This window comes from Oryza sativa, chromosome 4 (assembly GCF_034140825.1).
Source record: "Oryza sativa Japonica Group chromosome 4, ASM3414082v1".
NCBI classification, from domain to species: domain Eukaryota; kingdom Viridiplantae; phylum Streptophyta; class Magnoliopsida; order Poales; family Poaceae; genus Oryza; species Oryza sativa.
The window spans coordinates 13,722,335-13,747,913 of NC_089038.1; the positions used below are offsets into that span (position 1 = coordinate 13,722,335).

At 41.9% G+C, this 25,579-nt stretch overlaps 1 protein-coding gene and 1 pseudogene across 2 annotated transcripts; both read right to left on the reverse strand.

Annotated features, from left to right (window-relative positions):
• Window positions 1-2,417: 2,417 nt before the first annotated feature.
• LOC4335418 (beta-glucuronosyltransferase GlcAT14A) lies at window positions 2,418-7,138 on the reverse strand. 2 transcript variants are annotated; one of them, XR_001544907.3, is made up of 5 exons: window positions 6,476-7,138; window positions 4,559-4,634; window positions 4,266-4,381; window positions 2,863-3,538; window positions 2,418-2,553 (listed from the first exon to the last, which is right to left on the reverse strand). XR_001544907.3 is itself a non-coding variant. In XM_015778010.3 (4 exons), exons 1-4 carry the CDS (start codon window positions 6,999-7,001, stop codon window positions 3,048-3,050), a joined length of 1,209 nt encoding a protein of 402 aa, XP_015633496.2. In that variant the 5' UTR covers window positions 7,002-7,138; the 3' UTR covers window positions 2,596-3,047. The 2 variants fall into 2 exon arrangements, 1 of the variants encoding a protein (XP_015633496.2); XM_015778010.3 differs by lacking the exon at window positions 2,418-2,553 and having other exon boundaries at window positions 2,596-3,538.
• A 13,507-nt stretch (window positions 7,139-20,645) lies between these two features.
• LOC107280616 (G-type lectin S-receptor-like serine/threonine-protein kinase SD2-5) lies at window positions 20,646-23,771 on the reverse strand (annotated as a pseudogene).
• Between the last annotated feature and the right edge of the window lie 1,808 nt (window positions 23,772-25,579).

The following is a 25,579-nucleotide window of genomic DNA, read 5'->3' on the forward strand; positions in this document are numbered from 1 at the left end:
CATTTCATTCAAACAGATCAAAACAATCTACGAAAGCCACATATTTTTTGTCCTGGGCTGATATGCTAGATCATACAATGGAGTTTGGGCCCAAAGAGAAGTAGTCAGTGAATGTTGGCCCATTCGGAAGGGCCCAAAATTGCCGCTCATGAGAACTCCTTGGGCAATAAATGGGAGCCCACGTGCACACATGGCTAGATTTTTCTTCTGTTCAAACGCGAGCTCGGAAAGACCGGTTGCTCGGCAGGAACTACTCGCGGTTACGGGTGTCGATGAAGGCGCGCAGCACGTGAACGGAGAGGAAGGCGAGCCATCGCGGACGAACAGGGAGCAGTCGCGCGAAGCGCTTCCAAAAACCGTATTGTCGCCTTCTCCCGGTGCAGGACATCGAAGGCAGAGGTTCCGGAGACATGCTCTCCTGATCGCCGGTGCACGCCGGCGAGCGGGATGGAGTAGTCCACGAGCGACGGCGCAGCATAGAGTAGGAGGCAAACCCTAGATTGATTTCGCGTGTGTTGCGTGAAGGCAGCGGCTCGGTTTATATAGAGATAGGTCGCTTGATCAAGGCGCCCGCACGATCTCCACTCCGCGTAACCGAACCGGATAAGTCGCGTGTAACTTATCCGGACTTCACGCCGTTTTCACGCACCAGATTTTTCGGAATGTTTCCAAAACAAAATAAATCCGAATTTCCCGCAGCAAAACAAAACTGCAAAAGGAGGTTGCATCTGCGCAAGGGTGAGGAGCCAATTTTGCGGACCATTCGACACGTACCTCATGCACGCGCGCCGCCTGGCAGGTCCCTGCCAGGCCAGGCGCGCGAGCATGTGTTCCCCCTCTTCTCTCCACCACACATGCTTCAAGTGGCTAGGAGGACATCCTCCCTTTTAAGGAGATCCCCCTCTCTTAAAATAAGCAAGGTGGTACTAAACTCCTCATGCATGCCATCCCATGAGGTGGGCTTTTGTGATTTTCCAAAGAATTAATCTTCGAATGGGCCTTAGCCCATCTATTAATTCCAACAACCCCCCACCAAATCTCAAAACCCCACTGAGATTTGTCTTTTTCCAATGTACTGTTTATATACCAGTGGTTCGATGGAGACCGATTAAGGTTGAGCATCCACCTAAAACTCCAAGCCACACTTACTCACAACTTGAACAATGGACTACACCTTGAATTGCAAGTCTTGTGCAAGCAAGTTTCACTCAAAGTCTTATCTGGTACTAGACCGTCTGTAATTATATTGTAATTTTTGCAGTTTTGTTTTGCTACGGGAAATTCGGATTTGTTTTATTTTGGAAACATTCCGAAAAATCTGGTGCGTGAAAACGGCGTGGAGTCCGGATAAGTTACGCGCGACTTATCCGATTCAGTTACACGGAGTGGAGATCGTGCGAGCACCCTGATCAAGCGACCTATCTCTATATAAACCGAGCCGCCGCCTTCACGCAACACATGCAAAATCAATCTAGGATTTGCCTCCTACTCTGTGCTGCGCCGTCGCTCGTAGACTACTCCATCCCGCTCGCCGGCGTGCACCGGCGATCGGGAGAGCAAGTCTCCGGAACCTCTGCCTTCGACGTCCTACACCAGGAGAAGGCAGCAATAACGTTTTTAGGAAGCGCTTCTTGCGACTGCTCCCTGTTCGTCCGCGATGGCTCGCCTTCCTCTTCGCTCGCATGCTGCGCGCCTTCATCGACGCTTACAGTGTAATTATAGTATAATTATATTGTATTTACATTTAACAAAAAATTTTTAGAAAATTTATCGACAAATGTATGGGTAGTCCCTATTTTTCAGGTATGATTATGACAAAACCACGAAGTAATGTGCCCTGTAGAAATTTTGGCTTGAAGAGTCAACTGTTGGTAAATGGTGTTTTCTTTCTTGAAAAAATATTTACTGTGGTAAAAAGCACATTAGAAAATGGCTATTTGTTACTGCAACAAAGAATACACTCAGACCGTCTTAGGAACTGACGATTTTTAATGAAACTTTACATAAACTGAACTTATCTTCTAAGCAAATTCTTGAACTAATTTCTATAAAAATCCTGTAAAATTCCTACTACTATTCAAAGGAGCTGTTGCGTTCGGGCTCATCCACGCATTACAACGAAGGCCCTAACAGAGTACATCCATATGGTTCATGGTTAAAATTGATGGATTATCTAATTTCTAATTTCTGTGATAGCTATTTGAAGATATAAACGAGTGGTCGGTTTAAAGTTTAAAAAGTTGCTTTGGAAAAGTATTTCAAGAAAATTTTATAGAGAGAAAATCCCTTAGAGGATTTTTTTTAATTAATTAATAAATGATTCATTTTTTTTCCAAACAAGGGAAACGATATAATTTGATCGACCCTCGTCATTCCTATGCACATATATAAAACAAGCTGCATTTAACAAAATGACATATAAGTCAACTTGACTCAAATACCTTATCGGTTAATTGAATAATACTGGTGGTCAGTGACAACATAAATAATTTTCTCATACAAAATCATTGCACAAATGCACCGTCTTCAAAATCCAGAATCGGAAAACAGGGCCTGAAATAAGATGATTAACCAACAAGCCTGAAGATCTGAAACTCAGCTTCAAAACATGAATAGTGCCTACATTTTTTCAGGCAACGTCACCCTGACGATATAGAACTATAAATTATTGGTATCGGTATAGTTTATGTATATACTTCTGTCACAGATATTCTCTATACAAAATGTGATGTAACTAGCTCCTGAAACTGAAAATGCACTGTAACCTACAATATGATCTATCTACATGATCGAAACAGAGGCAAAGCATCTATTGCTACAGTTTATATCTCAGTATCTCACATGTATACAAGAGGCACTTACCAAATTTGTACGCTATCTGCCAGTAAATTGATGGCAATCTCAACCTTCCAGGTTTTCAGTCAGGTGCTTACTCAGCCTTCGCCATTTCCAACATGTAGTTCATCAGCAGAAAAAAAATATGTTCCTTGTAACCATTGGTCAGCTAGTCAATCTTCTTGATGAAAACCTCCAGATTCAGCTTTTAGCTAGCTGCATCCTCTTGTCTGACTGATCTCAGAAATGAAGCGCCTAAGCTGCTCTCCAGCACGTGCTGGTTGAAGAACATTAACGTCACCCCATTTTGAGCACGAGTCCACATCCATCCCCCGTCTTCTGCTGAAGCTTGCACAGACGGCCGAAGAACGGTTTAGTATCTCCTTGTCAATCTTCTTCAGGACCGGAGAATCATCCACGAACCGCCTTGCGAAGGCTGCACTACTGTTTACCATGTCATCAAAATGTGATTCATCAAGTACAAGTGGCTCAAGCCCTGGAGGATCATCCCACACAAAGTATCGTAGGTCCCCGTTGACAGTTGTGTTTCTGAACTTGGAAGAATTGCAAATAACAGTCTGGAAGTAAGATTCCATGGAGTAAGCTGTGTTGGCGAAGTACATCAGTAGTTTGCGGGGAAGGTTATCCCAACCATGAACACAGTGTTCGGTGAAGTTCCTACTTAGAATTACCCATGGAGAACCTACATAACAGAAATAAACCAGAAATATCATATGTGAGCCTGAGTAGAAAATCGTGAGGCAGGGCTAATAGTTAGGAACTACTAAATTAATTGCCATTTTTTTTCTCATAATTTAACAGATATACTAATTCGTACGCTTACTGTCGTACCATATCAATCACCTAGACAAGGCTCGATTCCTTGCTAGATTTTGAGAAAGTATCTAGGATTAATTAATTGAAATAGTCATGTATGAAACAATTTCTAAGCTAATCTACCATGATCCAAATGGAAAAGGATGGAAAGGAACCCTAAAGTGAATTAATTGTTCCCTGACACCATGAGCAATTGGCACATGAACAGAACAGCTACAACTACCAGCTTCTATCATCATATTGAGTTATTGACAAAATTTACCATCATCATTGTTTGTCCTCCTTTCATGTTTTAGAACAGACTGTGTTCTCAACAGAAATTTGTAGTTTACTAATATAAAAAAACAACTTCATATTTCATATTCTGAATCTCTTACTCCAGTGAGAGAGGACATCAACTTTGATTGCTTCCATCATAAAGAAAAATTGAATTGACTAGATGATAATTTCGTCCCTAAGAAAAATTTGAAAATAGCACATGGCCACCTAGCTGTTGGATTATTGGCAAGTGGGATTCAATTGAAGCTAATAGATCACTAAAAATTCTACAATCAGGATCTTTTGAATATTCGAGAGACAGTTCCAGCAAGCACCTGTGAATATCTTGAATGCATCAGGCATTTGTCTTGGTTCTGTTGCAGGAAGGATCTCACTGTTTCTGTCCATATATAAACTTGGGTCAACAATCAGCTTTTCAAATCTTTCATGCCTGCGAGGAAGAATAGAAAACTATATAAGTCAAACCTCTAAGAAACAAAACATATAGACTATGGAATAACGGTATAACCTTGACGTAATTGCCTGAGTTCAATAAAGCTTCCATTATCTTTAAAAAATAGACTATTGATTAAGGAAAATTCTAGAATATGCTACTAAAAGAACTCACTCTTTCCATCCAAGATCACTTGTGTGATCAATAAAGTTGAGGTCCCTTGGTACAGAAGAAAATGCATAAAGCAGATCTGCATGAGAAAAAAACGCACTTCACATGAAGAAAGAAGAGTGAAGTAGATGGTCAATAAATTGAAGAGAAAGTTTGTCCAGCACGAGTTTTTATTTTAAAAAAAACATGGCATGGACTTTTCTATGAACGGTAGTAGTGGAAGTACATGAATTCCCCGAGAAAGCAAATAAAGAAGATTAAGAAAGGTAAAGAAATATGCTCGCAGTAAGGCTATCACTAATTACAGGAACTAGAGAGCTCATCCATAGTTGACTACCATCAAATTGATAGGCTGAAATCCAAGACATGGGGATGCTACCAGTTGTAATTTTAGGTTTTAACCGGAGACAAATATGTAAATCCTCTTCAACCTGAAGGCATAAATCAATTAATTCACTCTTTTTTAACAATTACAACTGGAGCCACTTGTAACAGTACAAGGAAATAGCTGGGGCTATTGGCAATCAACTTCCAACCAAAGAAACATGTGAGCAATAAATGACCGCAGTGTTTAGCCTTCAAACCAAAAGGCCCTGTTCTGACAACCTGACCAACTACAATCGCTCTAGTCATGTGCACAATTGCCTATCTGTCATATTAATTAGAGGGCCTGTGTTTTATTTGAGCAAGATCTCAATTATAGCTTGTACCAAATCATCAGAACCACAGAAGATCTTGTCAATAGTTTTCTCTCCTTCTTAGGCCTTGTTTAGTTGGGGAAAATTTTTGGGTTTGGTTGTCACATTGGATATACGGACACACATTTGAAGTATTAAACGTAGTCTAACAACAAAACAAATTACAGATTCCGCCTAGAAACTGTGAGACGAATTTATTAAGCCTAACTAATCCATCATTAGCAAATGTTTACTGTAGCACCACATTGTCAAATCATTGCGCAATTAGGCTTAAAAGATTCGTCTCGCAATTTACACACAAATTGTGTAATTGGTTTTTTTTCGTCCATATTTAATACTCCATGCATGTGTCCAAACATTCGATGTGATGGTTGAAAAGTTTTTGTTTTAACAACTAAACAAGGCCTTAATGAAAACGATAAGCAGTTCATATTCGAGGAAATAAAATAACCACAGAAGATCTGGCCAGCCCATTGGTTATATGGAAGGTTGTTCTAAAATGATCAAGGAAATGCCGTGTTCATCTGCCCATAAAAACCATTACTGGACAAATTCACCATTTTCAGCAAAGCACCTGAGGACAGTACAACTGTACAAGAGTCGAAACAACCAAGGAGGGTGCACGACAAGGGTACAATTAGTACTAGTACATGACGGTTTTCAAGGTTTCGGAATTAAAAACGTATGATCTCACGACCACCATTAGCTTGACATCCCAACAAACAACTACCAACAAAAGTCTTTATATCATTATCAAGATGGGGGTGAGGCATCAGCTAGTCAGCTTCCCACATCGAATTGATCAGGCAGCAAGTAATTAATAATCTGTTTAACGACAGTCTCTATGATAAGGACACTGTTCTATCTATCAATTCGTGAATTGCAAGGGTAGATATCCGTGACCGTGAGCATATATGAGCCTTGATAGGTAAGCAAGGAATCACATCCCAATCAGGACGATTAGCGCATCGCTTTTCTTGCAACCTATTACTATACCATCAGGGGATAATCAGCTGGAGTTTTCATGATGCGATTCCCAAATTTCGTTATCAGCAACCGATTAGATACCATCCCTTTACCAATCACGAACACCAAGAATAATCTGAAAGAATCTAACTGAGGCAGAGTATGCACTCCAAGAACTCTTGATGAAATCTAACATGGCAAGAAATCAAAGTAACTGAGAAAAAGTAGTACTAGTTGGTTTTGGATTAGTTATTACCATCCTGCGTGACGAGAGGGTAATCGGAGGAGCTGAGCGTGACGAACCAGTCCCAGTCGGCGGCGACCCTGAGCAGCACGGCGGCGCCGTGGAGCGCGGCGGCGAGCGCGGACGGCCCCGCGCGGTCCACGGCGTAGCCCTCGCCGACGACGTCGACGTTGGCGCGCTCCCGCCACGCCCTCACCCCGCGCACGGCGGCCGCGAGCTCGGCGCGCTCCTCGGCCCCCGCGGCGGCGTCGAGGTGGAGCAGGTAGCGGTTCCGCGGGTGGTACACCGCCCTCAGCAGCCGCACCACCCTCGCCGCCTCCCCGCCCGTGCCGGATATCAGGTACGCGAACGACGGCGGCGGCGCGTCGGCGCCGCCCGTGGACGACGCGCGGCGCGCGGACGAGGAGGCCGTGTAGGCGCCGAAGCCGAAGCCGAAGCCCGGCCAGGTCCCGCAGATGAGGAGCAGCGCCGCGGACGTCGCCAGCGCCGCCGCCGCCGCCGCGGCCAGGCGAGGCGGCGAGCGCGCCGGAGGCCGCATCGCGACTCAAAGAGCTCTCGGGCGCGCGCGGCGTGGCCGTGCGCGTGACGGCGCGGGCGAGCGGTGAGCGGTGACGGGTGGTGGTGGCGTTGGCGCGCGCGCGTGGCGAGGAGAGGAGTTTCGCGGTTTTGGAAGGCGGAGGTGGGGGAGGGGAGGGGAGGGGAGTTAGCCCGGTGGCATTTACTCTATTCGTCCCATTTTAAATACAGTTGTTGATATTTTTAACATTTAACTGTTCTTATTATTTAAATATTTTTATAATTAATATTTCTATGTTATTAGATAATAAAACACGAAAGATATTTTGTATGTGACTTAATTTTTTTAATATTTTTATAATTTTTTTAAATAAAATGAACAGTTAAGCGTTGAAAAAAAAAAAGATGAGTGCGCTAAAAACGGGACGGAGGGAGTTCTAGCTGCGGTGATTGGTGGGGGCCTGGGACGTACGTGGCGTTGGCGGGGGCGGGCGTGGCGCGGAGAGTTTGGCCGTTTTGGTGGAAAAATCCGGCGAAATTTTGCGGCTCAAGTGCCGTGTGGCGTGGGGGTTGGGGAGGCTCGCACTGTCGCACACACTCGGACGCGGTGTTGGGTTGAGTCGCCGGGAGACGACGTGGTGGTGAGTGGTGAGGGCACGACGACTGAGTAAGGCACGTTTTAGTATCCAAATTTTTTTCCAAAAAGCATCACACCAAATCTTTAATATATGTATTGAGTATTAAATAAAATTAATTATATAGTTTGTGTAGAAATCGTGAGAAGAATATTTTAAATCTAAAAATCCATGATTAGTCATAAGTTCTATAGTAACCTATATGTGCTAATGACATATTAATTAGGTTTAAAAGATTCGTCTCGTGGTTTCCAGACGAGTTATGAAATTAGGCTTTTTTATCCGTGTCTAAAAACTTTTTCCAACATCCGATCAAACATTAGATGTGACATCTAAAAATTTTTTTTTCACGATCTAAACAGGCCCTAATCCGTGTGGGCGCGTGGATGCATGCTAGTCAAGGCGCGTCGCACTCTCGCTGGTGGCCGCTTGGAACTTGGAAGTACACACACCGTGCTTTGCTTGGTTGCTTGCTGCGTCGGATCTGGTCCGTGCTTCGTCAGGTTTTGTGTTTGTTCCGTGCTTACATGTTGTCGTGTTTGTCCGGGGTTTGAAATAACCGGACAACTTTGCTGTTTGGTTGTATTTTGTACTATCCTGTGTTTTCTACTACTACCTGATACTGTAGTTTCGAGGGGGAAGGGAAATAAAATCGGAGCTCCCAAAGTCAGACTTCTCTTTTCTTAAAAGTTGTGGGCTGAAACTTTCTTTTAAGAAAAACTGTAATATTTCTAAAAAAAAAGAAAAACTGTAAGGAAATTTTAGAGGATTTTATTTCTATAGGAATTTTTCCTACAAAGCCCTTTGAATCAAAGGAATGAATCCTATGGAATGTCCCTTCCCATACAAGTTTTGGAGAAATTTTAACAAGAGGTAGAACCTCATGGAAGAAATCCTTTGAGTCTTTATCTCTTCTTAAATTCCTGTGTTTTTCCTGTGGTCCAATCAAACGGTCATTCCTATGTTTTTCCTGTGTTTTGCAATCATCTGTTTTACACTTACATTCCTGTCAAAAACCTATGTTTTTTCTATTTCTCCGTTTTTTCATTCATGTGATTCAAAGAGCCCCTAATAGAAGAACCAGAGCGATATATCTATTTTGTATAGTAGAAGCATCTTTCTATATTTATCGGAGCTTACGGTTCGTCTGCAAAATGACTGGTTTTCGTTACTTTGAAAACCGGTGCCAGAAAACGTACAGGCAGATAATTTTTTTTGAAACCTAACAGGCAAATAATTCGGTTGAATAGTTAGCCCTGGTTTAGTTACAAACTTTTTCTTTAAACTTTTAACTTTTCCATCACATTAAAACTTTCCTACACACATAAATTTCCAACTTTTCCACCACATTATTCCAATTTCAACCAAACTTCCAATTTTAGCGTGAACTAGACACTTTAGCGTGAACTAAACACACAGTCTTTGTGTTCAACTTTTCATCGGCAAGCAAGTGTTTAGTTTTTGGTTCAATGTACGCAGAAAGTTCACATTTTACATGTTGTTTTCTAATTAATGTATTCACAAGTTTTGTATTTTTCCGGTTTCTCGTCATTCGACCCTATATATGATGGATGGGTATTGCATTGCGCTTTCGATGTTCCACCTTTAATCGAAGTCTTGTTGCTATCCCCGTGTGATTGGATTGGAGTTCCTTCACGTTTTCCTTTTCTTTTAGAAATGTTCATGAGTTCTTTCATATATTGATCAAATTAAATAACTGGTTTTTTTATGAAGCACTTCAAAATATGTTAGTTTTCTGACTGCGATTTATGATGTAACCGTCATTACGACATGTGCAATGCTTATCAATAATAAGGCACCATGCATGTGTACTTGTCAATATCATCTAATCATTTTGCTGATGCAGATAATAGCAAACAAAATGATAAAAAAAAGGAGTTACCTTCTCACAAATATATCGCTTGGACACAAGGTGTGAGCAAGCAAAAGGTTGAAACTAGAGCGCTTATGATATTGTACGTGATATTAATTTTAGGGACGCTACTATGCGTCGGACGGCTGATAAATTCTCACACAAAAAGAGAGAAGTAGCAAAGGAAAAAGATGATCTTAGCTGGGTTTCAGCTATAGATGGCCAAAAGGCCCGCCTGGCACGGCCCGGCCCAGGCACGGCCCACCAACCATCGGGTCGGCACGGCCCGGCACGACCCGATCGGCACTTCGTGCCGGGCCGTACCGGCCCATGGGCTGCGCCTCCTGCCCAGGCACGGCCCACCAGCCGTCGGGCCGTGCCAGGCCGGCCCGAAGGCGCAGGTGGCCCATCATGCCTTTTTTTAAATAAGTCTATTTTCCGTCCCTCCTCTTTGGGTTGTAACATATATATAGCGAAAATAAGTCTATTTTCCGTCTCTCCACTTTGGGTTCTGACATATATACAGTGAAAATAAGTCTATTTTCCGTCCCTCCTCTTTGGGCTGACATATATATAGCTATAATAAGACTATTTTACGTCCCTATTCTTTCGACCATGGCATATAATATGTCTATTTTTACTCGCTAGTGTTTGTGTCGGGCCTAGCCTGCGGCCCATCGTGCCGTGCCGGGCCGGCCCAACGTGTCGGTGGAGAGGCCCAGGCGCGGCCCGGGTGGCACGGTCCCGACCCTTGACAGGCCGTGCCGTGCTTGGGCCGGGCCAAAACGCCGTGCTGTGGGCCGGGCCGTCGGGCCTCGGGCCTTTTGGCCATCTATAGTTTCAACTCCACACCACACACAAAAACTCAAGTGGGGTATAAATCTCGGTCCTCTAACACCATCTTCGACTCAGAACCACTACACTTCTGAAAAGGGCGAATAATAATAAGACTGGGTACAACCACCATACTCAGCAAGCCACACCAACGATGCAATCGTGTAAGGGGGATACAAGGGAGGTTTGTGGCTATTTACATAAAGGCGGTTGTAAACAATTTATAGTTGAGTAAAACAGTTAATTAATTAAGACAACATTAAATATTCACTGAACAACGCTACACCACGTTGAACAAGCCCAACCATTCACCTGAACTACACCATTTCATTAAGTCAAGTTAATTAATGGAGTGGGACTAATCACGGTGAAGCTGATCGATCGTCCATAACCATGGGCACAACTATTCGAATAGTTTTACTCTCGCCAAAGGTGCACAACTGTACCCACAAGCCACAATTCACCGTCATGTCACAGTGTCCACGTAGACATATCACCATGCGAGTGATTGTGACAAGACTCTTTGCATAACTCCCCCTAAACAAGCGCACCCCCCCATCTCGTGTCTAGGTGAATCCGGAAGCCGCATATGCCGTCGCAGGGCCTATCCAAACTCCATCATGCTCACACTTGCCTCATTACATCAAAAAGGGAAGAGTTACACTACAAGTACAGCAGTTGTCCATTTTTGCTTGTGGTGAGCACTATAAGTCATCCAGGGTTTCCCGTGAACTGGTCCTTAATTGCCATGGTTGCGACTAGTAAAATCATACACCCACAACCCCCCATTAACCATATTTTAGTTGGATAATTATGACCAATAAAACATGGCCAAGTGTCTCGAGCTCGTAGCTCATCAATATACTCAATGTATATAATGCGATTATCCCATATTTTGAGCTAGTGGTAATTAAGAATGAAAAGCATATCATAATTCTAGCAAGATTAACATAAGTGACACAAGCTAGTCAAATTATTGCCCAAGTTCAAGAAAGGATGGACCACAAATAAACAAGGCGAAAGCAAGCCGATATATAGTCCCATAATCCCATGTAATTAGACAAAGATGCAATTTATTTGCAAATGATAGAACATTTGATAAATTAGGTTAACATGCTCAACGGGAATGAGTGAATTGCCTTGCTTCTTTAAACGATCTTTTGAACTATTTTCCTCGCGAACGCGATCTTCCGAAACGACGGGATGCACACACTGGCATGCAAAACGAGAAAAAACTCTAATAAAAACCAAATAAACAATAGATGAAAAGTAAACAAACATGTAGAGCTTAATTTTAGATGAATTTTGCAAGTTGAATGGCCCAATATGGTGTTTGTATGAATTAGTTATGAATTTTAGATGTTTTGAGCCATTTAAGTGGATTTCTGGAATTAAATTGAACAAGGAAGGTAGCCTACGCATTCACGCGGGCATGAATCGTAGGCCGCGTTTGAGAAACTTATAAAGGTGGAATATTAATCAAAACTTATAGAAGATCATTTAGCTTGTTTGGATTATTTGAGCATATTTAGAAAAAAAATATGTTTTTCTCTAATTAAAGGCACTCGATTTTTGATGTAGTGGCTCAGACTATTTATATTTCAGTTAGGTACTCTGCTTATGTAGTGTGCGTTTAGCTATACATTTTTTCAAACATATCATGGTGCGACCTGTATTGTTGAATTATTTCTTTTTCTTTTGGCAAATTGAATATGTATTTTTTATTTTTGTTTTGATACTATATATTTAATTTAGCTATGCATGTTTGTAGAATGTAGAATGATTCATAGTGATATAATATTTATTGTCAGATTATAAGGTATTTAGATGGCGTGCAAAGTGCACAGGTGGACTGTGCCCAAATGCTATAATTATATAGCAAAATATAGGCATATGTATATTATATTGTTAATTTAGTAATAATGAGAGAACAGTTAGACAGAAAATTATTAGAGCTAGTTGTTTTAGTGAAAATCAAAGATAGTTGTTTCTTTTTTATCTAATTTATTATAGCATCACGCGGAGTTATAAGAGCTATCACATGGTGTTTAGGAGTATTTATAGGAAATTTGATGGACTTTTTACTATATAATAGATAGATTGGATATCATCAATATAATTTAGCGACACATGTTTGTAGGATTATTTAAAGTAACATAATGTCAGGGTTATGGATAGCACATACCTAATAGTAGTTAACTAAATCTCGGCAAGACCCACCACATACCATGTCTTATACGGAAACAACCTTCGGATATAGGAGGAGTTCCGCATAAGGAAGGATGAATAGAGTTCTACATGGAAACGACAAGGACTACTCGAATTGTATCCATATTGGTCTCCCTAGTTCTACTTGGACAAGAGGACACCTATGGGTATAAATACAAGACCACCTAGGAGGAGAGGGGAGAGGGAACAATAGATCAAGACACAAGATCAACATACAAGCCAACATACGCCAAGACAAGCCGCCGGATATCAACATCAGAGATAGTCCTAGTAGTCCCCATATGGTACCTACGACTACCGTCAGGAGGGATCTAGTGCTGTCTCTGATCTCGCCGGGCACGGATTCGAGGAGGAAGACTACTCTGTTGTCGACTACGGGATGGTTTTATGGCTGCCAAGTCGACAACAGATAGATAGGCTACCCCAAATATTGTACTGGTGTGATTATGGTGAATAAGAGCAACGACCGGCTTCGGCCAACAGGAGTAGGGTTATTACCTGACAATTCAGGGGCCCAAACCTGTATAAAAATCCTCGTCTCCATCTCTTTTATTACAATCTCGCATATATCGTAGTACCAACGATCCCCATACTATGCAAATACCGTAGTCGTGGCATCAAACGTCGACACATAATATATATTGTTAACTTTTTTATAGTTAAAAATATTTCCTTGTTATATTTGGTTGCCATATAAAGCATATGGCGTATAGAACAGCATAGATATTAAATTATTTATTTAATTAACAATAAAAAAAGATGTGTGGCTTAAATTGGAGATTAGGAAAATAAAAAAGAGATGAGGGGATAAGGAGTTTAGTAATAAATGCGATTGCACGTATGCCTTGTTCTTGGTCCCTACTAAACCACACATATTCAGCTTTAGTGTAGGAGTCAAAAAGGCATAATCTTGGTGAGAAACAATATTCATACACATTGAGTGATTGAGAGAATCATTTGAGAAACTTGGTTTATTTGCAAAATCATTTGAAAACTTCCGGAATAAGAGTTTGGCAAAGGATGATATAATGATACTCTATGATCTGTTCTGTCTCCCAACCGCCCAAGGCGAAGAGAAGCATGTGTTCCATCATGGGATTGGGCGTATAGGTAAGCCATCGTGCCTACTTCTTAATACGAGAGAGAGTACTCAAACTTTGCACTTGTACATTCTAGAGATATAACATAGTAGCAACTCCTGATCAACAACCAAGTTTATTTTTTTTTGTGAGTCCTTTACTCGAGACGAGCAAAGGTTCAAGCTTGGGGGGTTTGTTGACGGTTGTTATAGACCAATGTCGACCGTCAATATAACTAAAATAAAGGAGAACTAGCTATGCTTGCAATGCATTATTGTTTTAGAATAATCTATTTCCTCTTGTACTTGGATTCTATTTGTTGTAAAGAAAGATACGTAATGGAGAATCGACAGTACAACACTCGAACAATCAGTCAGACGCTGTCGAGAATTAGACTTGTGGATAAATGGGCCAGGAACTCAGAAATGACAAGATCAAATGGGCCCATAATTCACTATTCTGGATTGAGGAGTCAGCCTGCCGAAAATGGGCTAGGTTGGCCCAGCCCATGGTTCGGCCGAACCCCCCTCTGTGCCGTTTGATCCAGGGCTTCGGATGGACGGTGGAGATTCACTCCTAATAGCGGTTGGAGGGTATTACCGACCTTTCCAACCATCATTCATCAGCTATAAAAGGCCTTCACCTCCTCCACTCCTTCACACACTCGAGCAAGCTCAAGGTCTATCTCTCTATACTTTAGTTTAGTATTCTAGTGCTAAGTGGAGTATAATAGAATAGCTCTTGGAGTCCTCGGAGTCTTCGAAGGAATTTAGGTATGGCTCTAGTAGCTTTTCTTATTTCTTTTGTAAGACTTTCGGAAGTAACGAAATGTTATTCTTAATATACTCTCGGTACTTTAGTTCATATGAGTATCGGCTTTACTTTATATTTGTATCGGTACAGTCGTGTAGTTAGCCTACGAGAGAGATGCAGTGGTGTGGGTTTAGTGTCCGATTATTCGGTTGCTCTATGTCATCTCGAGGGATGTAGAGTAGTATTTAATAATGTAGACGTGGTGTCTAGATTATTAAGTATGATTATCTGGGCATATATGCTACATGTCAGTCGAGGTGGACCGCTGATGGTGACAGCTCAGTACGGGTATTCCTCCACGATAGTATATATTCCTAAGAAACTTTCCTGGGGAGGGTACTCCTCCGTAGTTAGCCCCGGTTGGATGGCCATAACAGATTGTCATAAGGAACTCGGCAACTCGGGGTGGTCTCTCGAAACACCAGGAGGGCACTGTTAGGGGGTATTGGCTACATGGTTGTATACTAGCATATGTAAACTAAGATTGAGTGTATACTAGAATATAGGAATTGATTGCTTTTCTATTTCTTCTTCCACATACCTTAGGATTGATTAATGAGAGATATGAGTTCCTTGCTTCGTGTCACTCTACTCTTATAAATATATTAACCCATGTTTAAGACTATGATCATACAAGTGGCATATATACATTATTAGCATAGTTCTCTATTACAATCTTCCTTTGCAATTAAATAAATATGATACCTTGGAATACTCCCGGGTAAAATGCTACAATGGTATATCCATGCGCTTGCAGATTCCTTCTGTAACCATATATATACCAGGACCATTTCTTGCGCCATTGCTAGGAATTTATATGTCTAGTAATGTTTTTAAGAAATGCCAATAGTAGGAGAGACACATGGTGGCTTAGGAGTGTTTGTAGGAAGTTTCATGGACTTTTAGTATATAATAAATTATTACGCAATTAATATTTAATTTCTCAAAGAAAAATTCAAGTGCTGACATCAACAAGGGGTGCAGGCATGGACCGCGTCAACCAAGGGCAGGTCCCACACGTCAGTAGCACCAAGGGGAGCTGGTCCACTGTGGACGGAGTCCACGATGGCAACCAGCCACACGGGCACACACCTGACGGCCCAGATCGGCCGAGGCCGATAAGATGGCCGAGAATGGCTAGGCAGCGTGGCTAGGCAGGTGTCGACTTTTGAGGTCTCGACTACGGTATTTGCATGGTATGGAGATCGTCGGCACCAGGGTATACGCGAGATTGAGGTAAAAGAGATGGAGACAAGGATTTTATATAGATCCGGGCCCCTTATCTGACAGGTAATAGCCCTACTCCTGTTGGCCGAAGCCGGTGTTGCTCTTTATTCATCTAGATCACAAAGTACAATATTTGGGATAACCTATGCAGCTGTTGTTGACTTGGCGGCATAGATAACCGGTATGAAGTCGACGACAGGGTAGTCTTCCTCCTCGAGTACGAACTCATCGAGATCAGAGATGGCGCTAGATCCCTCTTGTCGGCCTCCGCAGGCATCATATTAGTTCTGTCTAGGCTTATCTCTGATGTCGATATTTGGCGGCGTGTGTTGGTGTCTATTCTGACTTGTGTTGGGTTGTATGTTGTGTGTCTATCTATTGTGTGTCCCCTCTCCTCCCCTCTTAGGGGGTTTGTATTTATACCCATAGATGTCCCCTTATCCAAGTAGGACTATAGGGAGTTAAGTATGGATACGATCCAGGTAGTCCTTGTCGTTTCCATATAGAACTCTACTTGTCCTTCCTTATCTGTAACTCCTTCTATATACAAGGTATGATTCCATATAAGACTTGATATATGTTGGGTCCCGCCAAGCTTAGTCGTTACTATTGAGTATGTGGTATCCAGAACCATGACAACAGGCGTGCACTCAAGGCAGCCGGGCCCAGGAGGCCACAAGCGACGAGCGGCGGTGGTGCGGAAGAGGGCATCTGGGACAGAAGGAGGATGGGACCCTCACCGTGCCTGCAAGGCAGCGAGAGAGCGGCTGGTGGTGAGGATTGGCGGCGGCACCTCTCAAGCTTGACGAAGACAATAGCCTCCAGCAAGCTTCGGTGAACGAGACAAGGAGACCGAGGCTCTCCGACCTGGGGATAGAGGAAGAGCATTTAGGGGAGCTCGGGGTATCTCAAAGTGGTGGGGAAAGGTGGCCGGAGACCGCCATGGATGTAAGAATGGTGTTTCTTATCTAATTTGCACCATTGGTTCGGATTTTTTTTAATCTTCTAAAATTTTAATCGAAATACAAAATTTTCTACATAGTAAATTTTAATTTACTTTTAGTGACTCGATTGAAAAGAAAAATTAACAAATCCAAGTGTATCAATAAAATTAGTACTTTAAATTTGACTCAAAACTTGATTATTAGTTTTCTCAAACGCCTGCATATGATTAGCATATCTATATTACTTAGATGTTGATAGTGGTGGTGGTGGATCCCTCACACCACTTACCCCATTATAATTTTTGCATATTACCCTTTAAACCTTTAAACTTTTTATAGTAAAAACAGTGAAATGTAAATGGATTGCCTCATCTAAAATCAAATAAGGTGAATGTTCTTTTGTAAGTAACATATTTCAAGATAAATATATTTTATTTGTTTTAGACAATATTATAATAAATATTTTTTATCTGTGACAAAGCACGGGACATTTAGCTATTACCGAAATTTTGACAAAATGACTCTTTTAGAAAACTTATTTTAGGAATAAACCGTTTCAAAAACTTATTTTAAAAATAAACCTGGCTTAGCGGTATGAAGGTTGACACTGAAGTATAACACTTTAGCGCGCCATGAATATATTGGTGTTCACATTTCATTCGATATGCTCAGCGCTATGAACGTATAAATTGAACTTTAGGACCACATTTCTCGTATCTGCTCGGCTAGAGCAGTGGCAAGAGGCAAGCCCCTCCACCAAGCGGGTCACCGTTTAAATCCTAGGTCTGCATCTTCTTTTCTATTATATTACAAAATGTTAAGTGTGACTAAATTTATTACATATATTATTGGTGAAAATATTTTTATATTAATAAATTTTATATGAAATAATATCGACTACATAACTATATTATTATTTTTTAACTCCTAAAATATGTGCAGTTTGTGATTAAAATTTTAATATTCTTTATTACCCCATGCAATGCACGGGTTAACGTCTGTTGATATCAAAAATTGACAGCCGATGGTTTTTATTCGGTTATTTTATTTGGATGAAGTCTTGCCGAATGTTTTTATTCTTCTACTTAATTGAATTCGGTTGTTCAATGGTTAACCAGGTTATTATCAGAGAATATATGGGCAAGTGCTCCTGAATGTGATGCATGCATATATGGTTTCTTACTTTGCCTCCTGGCTCCTGGCGTAGCAGCAGTACATGCAGAGATTGGTTTCTTCAGGATTTTCTATGGAAGTTAAAACTTGAGAACAAAATTGATATGCTGTGATGCTGGATAGAAGATCACATGATCAAGTTGGCAGCATAGAAGTGACGTGCAGAGGCAAGGAAGTTGGAGGCGCTGTGCATATGCAACGTTTCATTTTCATTGTTTTGGTTACTGATGTGTGATCTCTAATCTAATTAGTGTGGGACCAAGACAAAGACCAGGGACCCTATATAAGGGTTGAGGCCGATTGGAAAGGAAAACACAGAATTAATCAACACCTAATTTTTATCGTATTTCCTTTTATGCTGTTTTCCTTCTCTTCGTTTTGCTGCTTCCGATCTACTGCAGTCAGCTGTCATCGTCATCCCTCCGGCCGGCTGGTGGTGACGCTGCGTGCCTGAATCGGAGCAGCTGCTCCTGCGTGTGCATCTACACAGCGGCGTTGCCGCATGAGTTAGGGGGTGTTTAGTTCACGTTAAAATTAGAAGTTTAATTGAAATTAGAACGACGTAACGGAAAAGTTAAAAGTTTATGTCTGTAGGAAAGTTTTGATGTGATGAAAAAGTTAGAAGTTTGAAGAAAAAGTTGGGAACTAAACCAGACCTTAGACGCAGCAGCAGATGAATTTTTGTGTTGCTTTCTCGGGATAAATTTTGGTGGTGCAACATCTAATTCATAAAATAGTTATCTATAAATATATACTATGATTCCACCTATCATACATACATTGTATCCTGGAGTCGTGCTGCAGCTAGCTATAAATTTATAGCCCACTATACTTCTCTCTACTCTTTTATTTTCGCGATATGTGTTTATAGATAGAGCGCTGCTACAAAACGGGAGCCCGTTGCAACGGGATAAACATATTAACTATTTTCTTGCACGAATATCACAGGTATAAGGTCCTAATTATCATAGGTACCAGATAATATGTATCACATGTATCGAGTACCATGCAGCTGATAAGATAATAGGTAGCAAGTAGTATGTACGTCTCATAGAGGGTATCCTATTCCAACGGTCGTCGGAATACCGTTGTCTAGTTTTCTCTTATAAATAGCTTATGGTCCGCTATTGTACCTGTTTGCCACTAGCAGCGAGGCAGGTACCCGCCGCCGGAGTGGGCGAGGCGGCGAGCCACCAGTCCACCTCCACCTCCACCATTCGGACCGATCTCGCCGCCTGCTGGACGCGACGGCGGCGGCGCCCGCGCGATGTCTCCCACTCCGCGTCCTCGCTTCCTGGCCGCGTCCGTTTTCTTTCGTCTCTGGTTTTGCAGCCGCCGGCCTGGGCGGCCTCCGCCACCCATGACGGGCTCGCCTGGAAGGTGTTCGACGAAATGCGCGCGAGTCACCACGGGCTGTTGCCTGTTTGGCGTTCTGGGATGGGAAGCCAGGCGCTTCGTTTACTATCTGGTTTGCCTAAGCTCTGGCAGCGAGGAAAGCCGTGGGCATTCCCATGTCGAATTCGCAGGCTAGCTGTATACTAATGCTCCGTGCTAGCGTCGTCCTCACCGTGCCGGGTTGTGGTGCCGTTGAGCCAACTGATGGTGAGGCAGAAATTGGAATTCTTTGCGGCTTCGTGAACGAACTATTATCGGGATGTTCTCTGTCAACAATTTTTGATGTTTTCAGGAGCAGTGGCCAGTGGCGTAAACCTGATCCTTTGGGTCATGGGAGCTGATCAAAATGCAGATCCGTTGAACAATATTTTCGACCAATCTCTAAACATGTAAGTTTACATTTTCCCATCAAATATGTAAGTTCGTATATGTGCATATTCCTAAATTTGTATGTCCGTATATGCGCATATTCCTAGATTATGCTCTTAGCTTTTCATGAAGATTTTGTATCTTGATGAAGTTGCAGTGCGCAGAAAAACAAAAATTGAAAATAATTTATGCAAAACACAAATTATTTGCTGTGGCCAGTAATCTGGATTGAGGTGGAAGACGCCAGACCAGACATCATGGTTGTAGGCTTCTTACCAAGTCATTAGGACACTTGAAATTTAGTGGGCGGACCCAGTCAACACAGGGTAGGCTTCTTCCTTTTTTGTTATTTTAAGGAAAATAGCATTGCTGCTGTTTTTTTCCAAGACTCCTGCTATTGTTGTCTAAGAGAAGGATGGCAGAGCTGTCAGAGGAAAAATATGAGGTTTGAAAGATATATAATTTAAGGTGAATTTTACCTCAAAGTGAATTTTAGCAAATTAAACCCAACAATGTTTTCACTATATGTAGTAGTGATTGCTAATGGTTTTTCAGCAGCATATTGAAATCATCACCAAAAATCCAACATATTTATTGGTAGGAGCCAGGGGGTGTACCCAAGCTCCTCAGTTAATAGTGGTGCTCAACAGGATGGTGAGATCTGTAGCATCACCTCCCTTGAGCCGTGATGAACAGAGAATGAGATGGAGGGTCTGCGAGATTAACTTCTTGCTTATTGATTCCAACATCTCCCTTAATACAGAAGAGAGGCCCAACACTTAACAAACTCTTAACAAGAATGTCTAATCCTTAACAAACTCTCCTAATCCCGTTGAATGAAAAACTAATCCTGGGCTAACCAAAACGGAAGACATGGGGTCAGTTGGATAGCGCACGTAGGACCGTCTCCACATAATTTTAAATCATTTATTGTCCAAAATGTATATTCTTTTGGTGCTCTCTTAAACACACTTCTCCAAGAATAAATAGGATAGAATGCAAAAAAAGTTATAAAAGGCAAAGTACATGAATCAGATTTTCTTCTGCTCAATAGTCAGTAATCATCCATTTCATCCAGCGGTGGAGCCAGAAAGATTTTTAAGCCCTGGCAAATTTCAATATAACTAGCATTTGCTATAGAAATTTCATAATCAATTTACTCATCAATATTAAAATTTAATGGAGTTTTCGCCAGTGAGCCCGGGCGGCTACCCAGGCTAGGCTGGTGGTGGCTCCGCCACTGATTTCATCTTGGACTAGATAATATTGATGCCCGAGGTGGGGCTGAATATGTGGATGGAATGCCTTGAACAGATATTACTGAATTTGCATTGAAAAAGCTGTAATCTAGGCAATTTTCCACCCTCATTGCACCCTCCAATACCTTGACAACCATTGACATAGAAGGCCTTCGGTCACTATCATTTTGCAAGCACCACATTGCAAGCTTCATCATTTGAATCACTTCCTCCTGGTGTGAGACCATGTCATTACTGTGCTTGTCAATCATATCAATCAACTGACTGTTCTGAGCCTTTTCTCGTAATAAATTGATCAGCTGAACAGCTTCCTCTGGCTGAGAGATATCAATATTTTTTCTTCCACTAATTATTTCCATAAGAACAACGCCAAACTGTAGACATCAACTTTTTCAGTGATTTGCGATGTTAACCATTCAGGTGCCAGATATCCAGGTGTGCCTCTCATCACAGTCATCACCTTGCTTTGATCTCTATCTATTAGCTTAGAAAGTCCAAAATCTGCCAATTTCGCATTGAAGTTATCATCTAATAGAATATTCTGTGGTTTGATATCCAAATGAGCAATTTTTCGCCTGCATTCCTCATGAAGATAACATAAACCCTTGGCAATATCGAGAATTATCCTACACCTCGTGCTCCAATCAAGAGGCGCATTGTTATGGTGATAATATATCCACCTATCAAGTGATCCTCTTGACATATATTCATATACTAGAAGCCTATTTGACTTCTCTACACAAACTCCGATCAGTCTGACAAGATTGATGTGCTCAATGCTGCCAATAGTCTCGACCTCTGCCAAGAATTCTTTCTTTCCTTGTCTAGCACTTTCCAGCCGTTTAACTGCAACTTTCTCTTCGCTAATTTTCCCTTCATAGACCGATCCAAACCCACCTTCACCTAGCTTTTTACTGAAGTCTTCAGTGCTTTTTCTCAGTTTTTGAAATGAGAATCTCGTTGGCATTCCAGGCATTATATCAAAATCTAATTCTTCATCTCTTTCTCGATACTTCCTCCTCTTTTGGACATAAATAGCAACAACAACAACCAAAATAAGAGCACCAATTGCTGCGAGTATGGAAACTAAAATTGTCTTTGTTTGTAACTTTTGTTTTGTGTAGGGGCAGAAGAAGAGGGAGTAAGTTGCACTTTGAGGTAAGCAGTAGAGTTGTAAGTAGCAGTTTGAGGTTGTATTGTTTTCAAGGAGAATACCTCTGTCAATGAATGGCATGTTCCATGTGAATCATTGTGGAAATACATGAACATTACAGCCCTGCAGGAGCAATTCTTCAAGCATGCTTGCTTGCAATCATCTTTGTTTGTTGGATTCGCAATGGGTTGGCTAACATCAAAGTAAGAAACGTCACTAAGAGTCAAGAGATGATGGTTTTGCATTTCTTGACAAGATATTGGAGTCACTGGTACACATCCAAGATTCAGCTTCCACTCATCAACTGGCTGGAAGTAGCTTGAGCTAGAATTACTCTCAGGGGGACAGATACATTGCCCGCCTGTGCATATTCCGTACTCCCCGCACACTTTTGGGAAATCACAATCATCAAGGGATAGCTTGGTTACATCAGACACGACGGTCCACTTCTCTTCACTAGACCACTCGTACAACCTCAAGTGCCCGTCAGGCTCTAACCTTATGTACTGGATGGACTTAGCTTCTGGCAATGCGATACGGCCATCTGGATTTCCTGGTTGTGTGGACTGCACAAAGATGCTGAAGCAGCCATTTGTGAAGGTAACCGTTGTTGGAACTCTCTTGCTCTTGTTTGTGCTCACTACATAGTTATAGTAGAGTTGTGGTGGTGTGGATTCAACATAGCCATATACACCATCTTGGAGAATAGTTATATATATCTTACTCTCAGTCCAATTTGTGGGGGAGGTATTTGCTTTGAGGATCATGCCCTGCAGCAGTGACTGCCCTGGGACCAATGCGTCTGTTGGATGATCAAATGACTGCCACACTGTTCCATTCCTCTGATCAAACAGCACCAGGTTGCCATTCTCAGTGATCTCCATGCCTTGCACGGATCGGCCTGAAGTGCCGCTCGACCAGACGAGTCTGCCATTGGCTTTTTCACGGAGGACGAGGTCACCATCTCCAGTCAGCTCAAGGGTAGCATCCTCTCCTAGGGGGCTTCCCCTGTTGGCACACCAGATAACCTCGTTTACCGCTACAGGGAACAAAGCACCGCTGCTGGTGAAGACAATGAAGACAGCGAAGATGAATTCTCGGCAGGGTGGGGTGCAGAAGAACCCTGCGGCAAAGGAGGGGCCATAAAAGGTTTGTGGTGACAAGAGGAGTATGCTGCGTACCATAGACCCGTCGTCATATGTGATGCTGTCAGGGAGCCTGTTTCTATTGTTGACCCACAGTGTCGAGAGGTTGGCCATGGGATAGTCGGAGCGCTGCCTGGGGAGCGTCCCTGCTGCAACTGCAAGAACCATGACCACCAGCACCGTGAAGCCGGCAAAGAGATTGGCAGGATGCATATGGTTCTTAGATGGAAAAGAGAGGAGAGAAGCCAGCAAGAAACTGTGGTCAGTTCAGAGGTTAGCAAGGTGTGTCCTGACCTTGTGATCAGACTGAATCGATGAGCTGATGTGGTCACCGGAAAGATGATCTCTGGACTAGCTTCCAATTGGTCGACTGGCTTTCTCGTCAATGCATGTCAAAACTTCAAGGCTATACCACGCGGTGCTCTGGTTTTGGTTTTGGAAGCATGGATTGGTTTCTCCAATCGCCAGTTCTAAAGGTTCAAGAATTGGCCGTGCCGCATTACCTTGTAAAGTTGCTTGGCCAGTGACCACCACCATGGAGTCAGCGTAATTACTGTCTGTTGTTTTATTGTTAAGAAAAAGGGCAGGAGCTGATAGCATCGCCCTTAACAATTTCATCATCCAAGCCTTGTCAGAGAATATATTGGTATGGTAAGAAGAAATTTTGGTAATCGAGTATACCATCATCTTTTATGCTATTTTCGTTTGGAGAGCATACCAGCAGACAGACTAATACTCCTTTCTTCCCTAAATGTTTGACGCCGTTGACTTTTTAAAATATGTTTGACCGTTCGTCTTATTCAAAAACTTTGTGAAATGTGCAAAACTATATGTATACATAAAAATATATTTAACAATAAATCAAATGATTGAAAAAGAATTAATAATTACTTAAATTTTTTGAATAAGACGAACGGTCAAATATTTTTAAAAAAGTCAACAGCGTTAAACATTTTGGTATGGAGGGAGCATCAGGTAAGACCGGTAAGAAAACACGTGAATCATACTGTTCTATTTGAAATTTACACGTTCCAGACGGCCATGGAACGATTGAATCAGGAAGAAATTATATGATCTGCTATAAACAAGCGCTTGGTTGTTATTGGCGAGCACAAGTTCTACATACATACAATATGTTTTTCTTCCCTTTGTTTAATTACCATCAGTTAACCTCCGTTGGTTATTTGATTTTTTTCATAATGCCTAAGACACCCTTGAGAGGTTTGCAATATCTTCTGATATTTTACTGTCAGTTGCATAAATGCAATTAAATCTATTATCTATTGTTATTTCACTGTCAGTGAGAATTCCATGAAGAGCTAGTCACATGTCTCAGCGGCGGGTCTTTTTTTTACTCCCTTCGTTCTAAATTACAGTACGCATCATTATTTAGAAAAATCAAACACAGTACTAGTTGTGGTGGGGGGCTTCGACGCCTCGTCGTGTTGGGGGCGGCGTGGCAAGGAGATCGAGTTTGGCCGTTTTGGTGGAAAAATCCGGCAATTTTGACTATGTTGGGTTTGAGCCGCCGGGGGACGACGTGGTGGTGAGTGGTGAGTGCACGACTGACTAATCGTGGATGCTAGTCAAGGCTCGTCGCGCTCTCGCTTGTGGCCGTCGCAGTGGCACGCAGTGAGTGAGTGAGTGCCTGAGTGGAGTGCTTCGTCGGGTTTGGTTTTGTTCTGTTGCGTGCTTACATGTTGTCGTGTTGTCCGGGGTTTGAAATAACCGGACAACTTTGCTGTTTGCTTGTATCTGTAATATCCTGTGTTTTCTGTACCTGATACTGTACTTTCGACTGGGGGAAATTAAAACGGAGCCCTCAAAGTCAGACTTCTCTTTTCTGAGATGGGCTGAAACTTTCTTTTAAGAAAAAACTGTAACAGAAGCGAAAGTGATGATATATCTATTTTGTAGAGTAAAAGCATCTTGCTATATATCGAAGCTTACCGCGTTTAGTTCGGAAAATGCTGCGCGCCTGACGTCCGACGTCAGAGAAAAAGCACCTCCTGCAGCTCTAGTTTTAAAACGATTTTTCTATTAAACTAATTATCTAATCTGCGATCTAATCACACCGTTATATTCATTGCAATTAAATCTTTACAACAAGACCACACATGATTATATTTCGACAAAAAATATTTTAGCTTCTCTATTGATATTTTTTTGAATGTTGCATATGATCTCTTTTGATGTTTTAACCAGTAGTTTTACGATGTTTCAGCTAATGTACTTGCGATGTTTTAATATATACGGATCAAATGTTGTATTGGATTTTAATATTATGGAACGCGCCGTTGCAACAAATCACCCACATATTTTGGAAACCCCCTATTAAGGGAATTTGGTTTATTTTTTGTTCCACAAAAAATGTTTCATCTAGTGTACTCACAATCTTTCACTGTGTACAGATCTAATGTTGCAGTGAACTGAAATATTCCATTGCAATAAAAAAACCCACATATTTTGGAA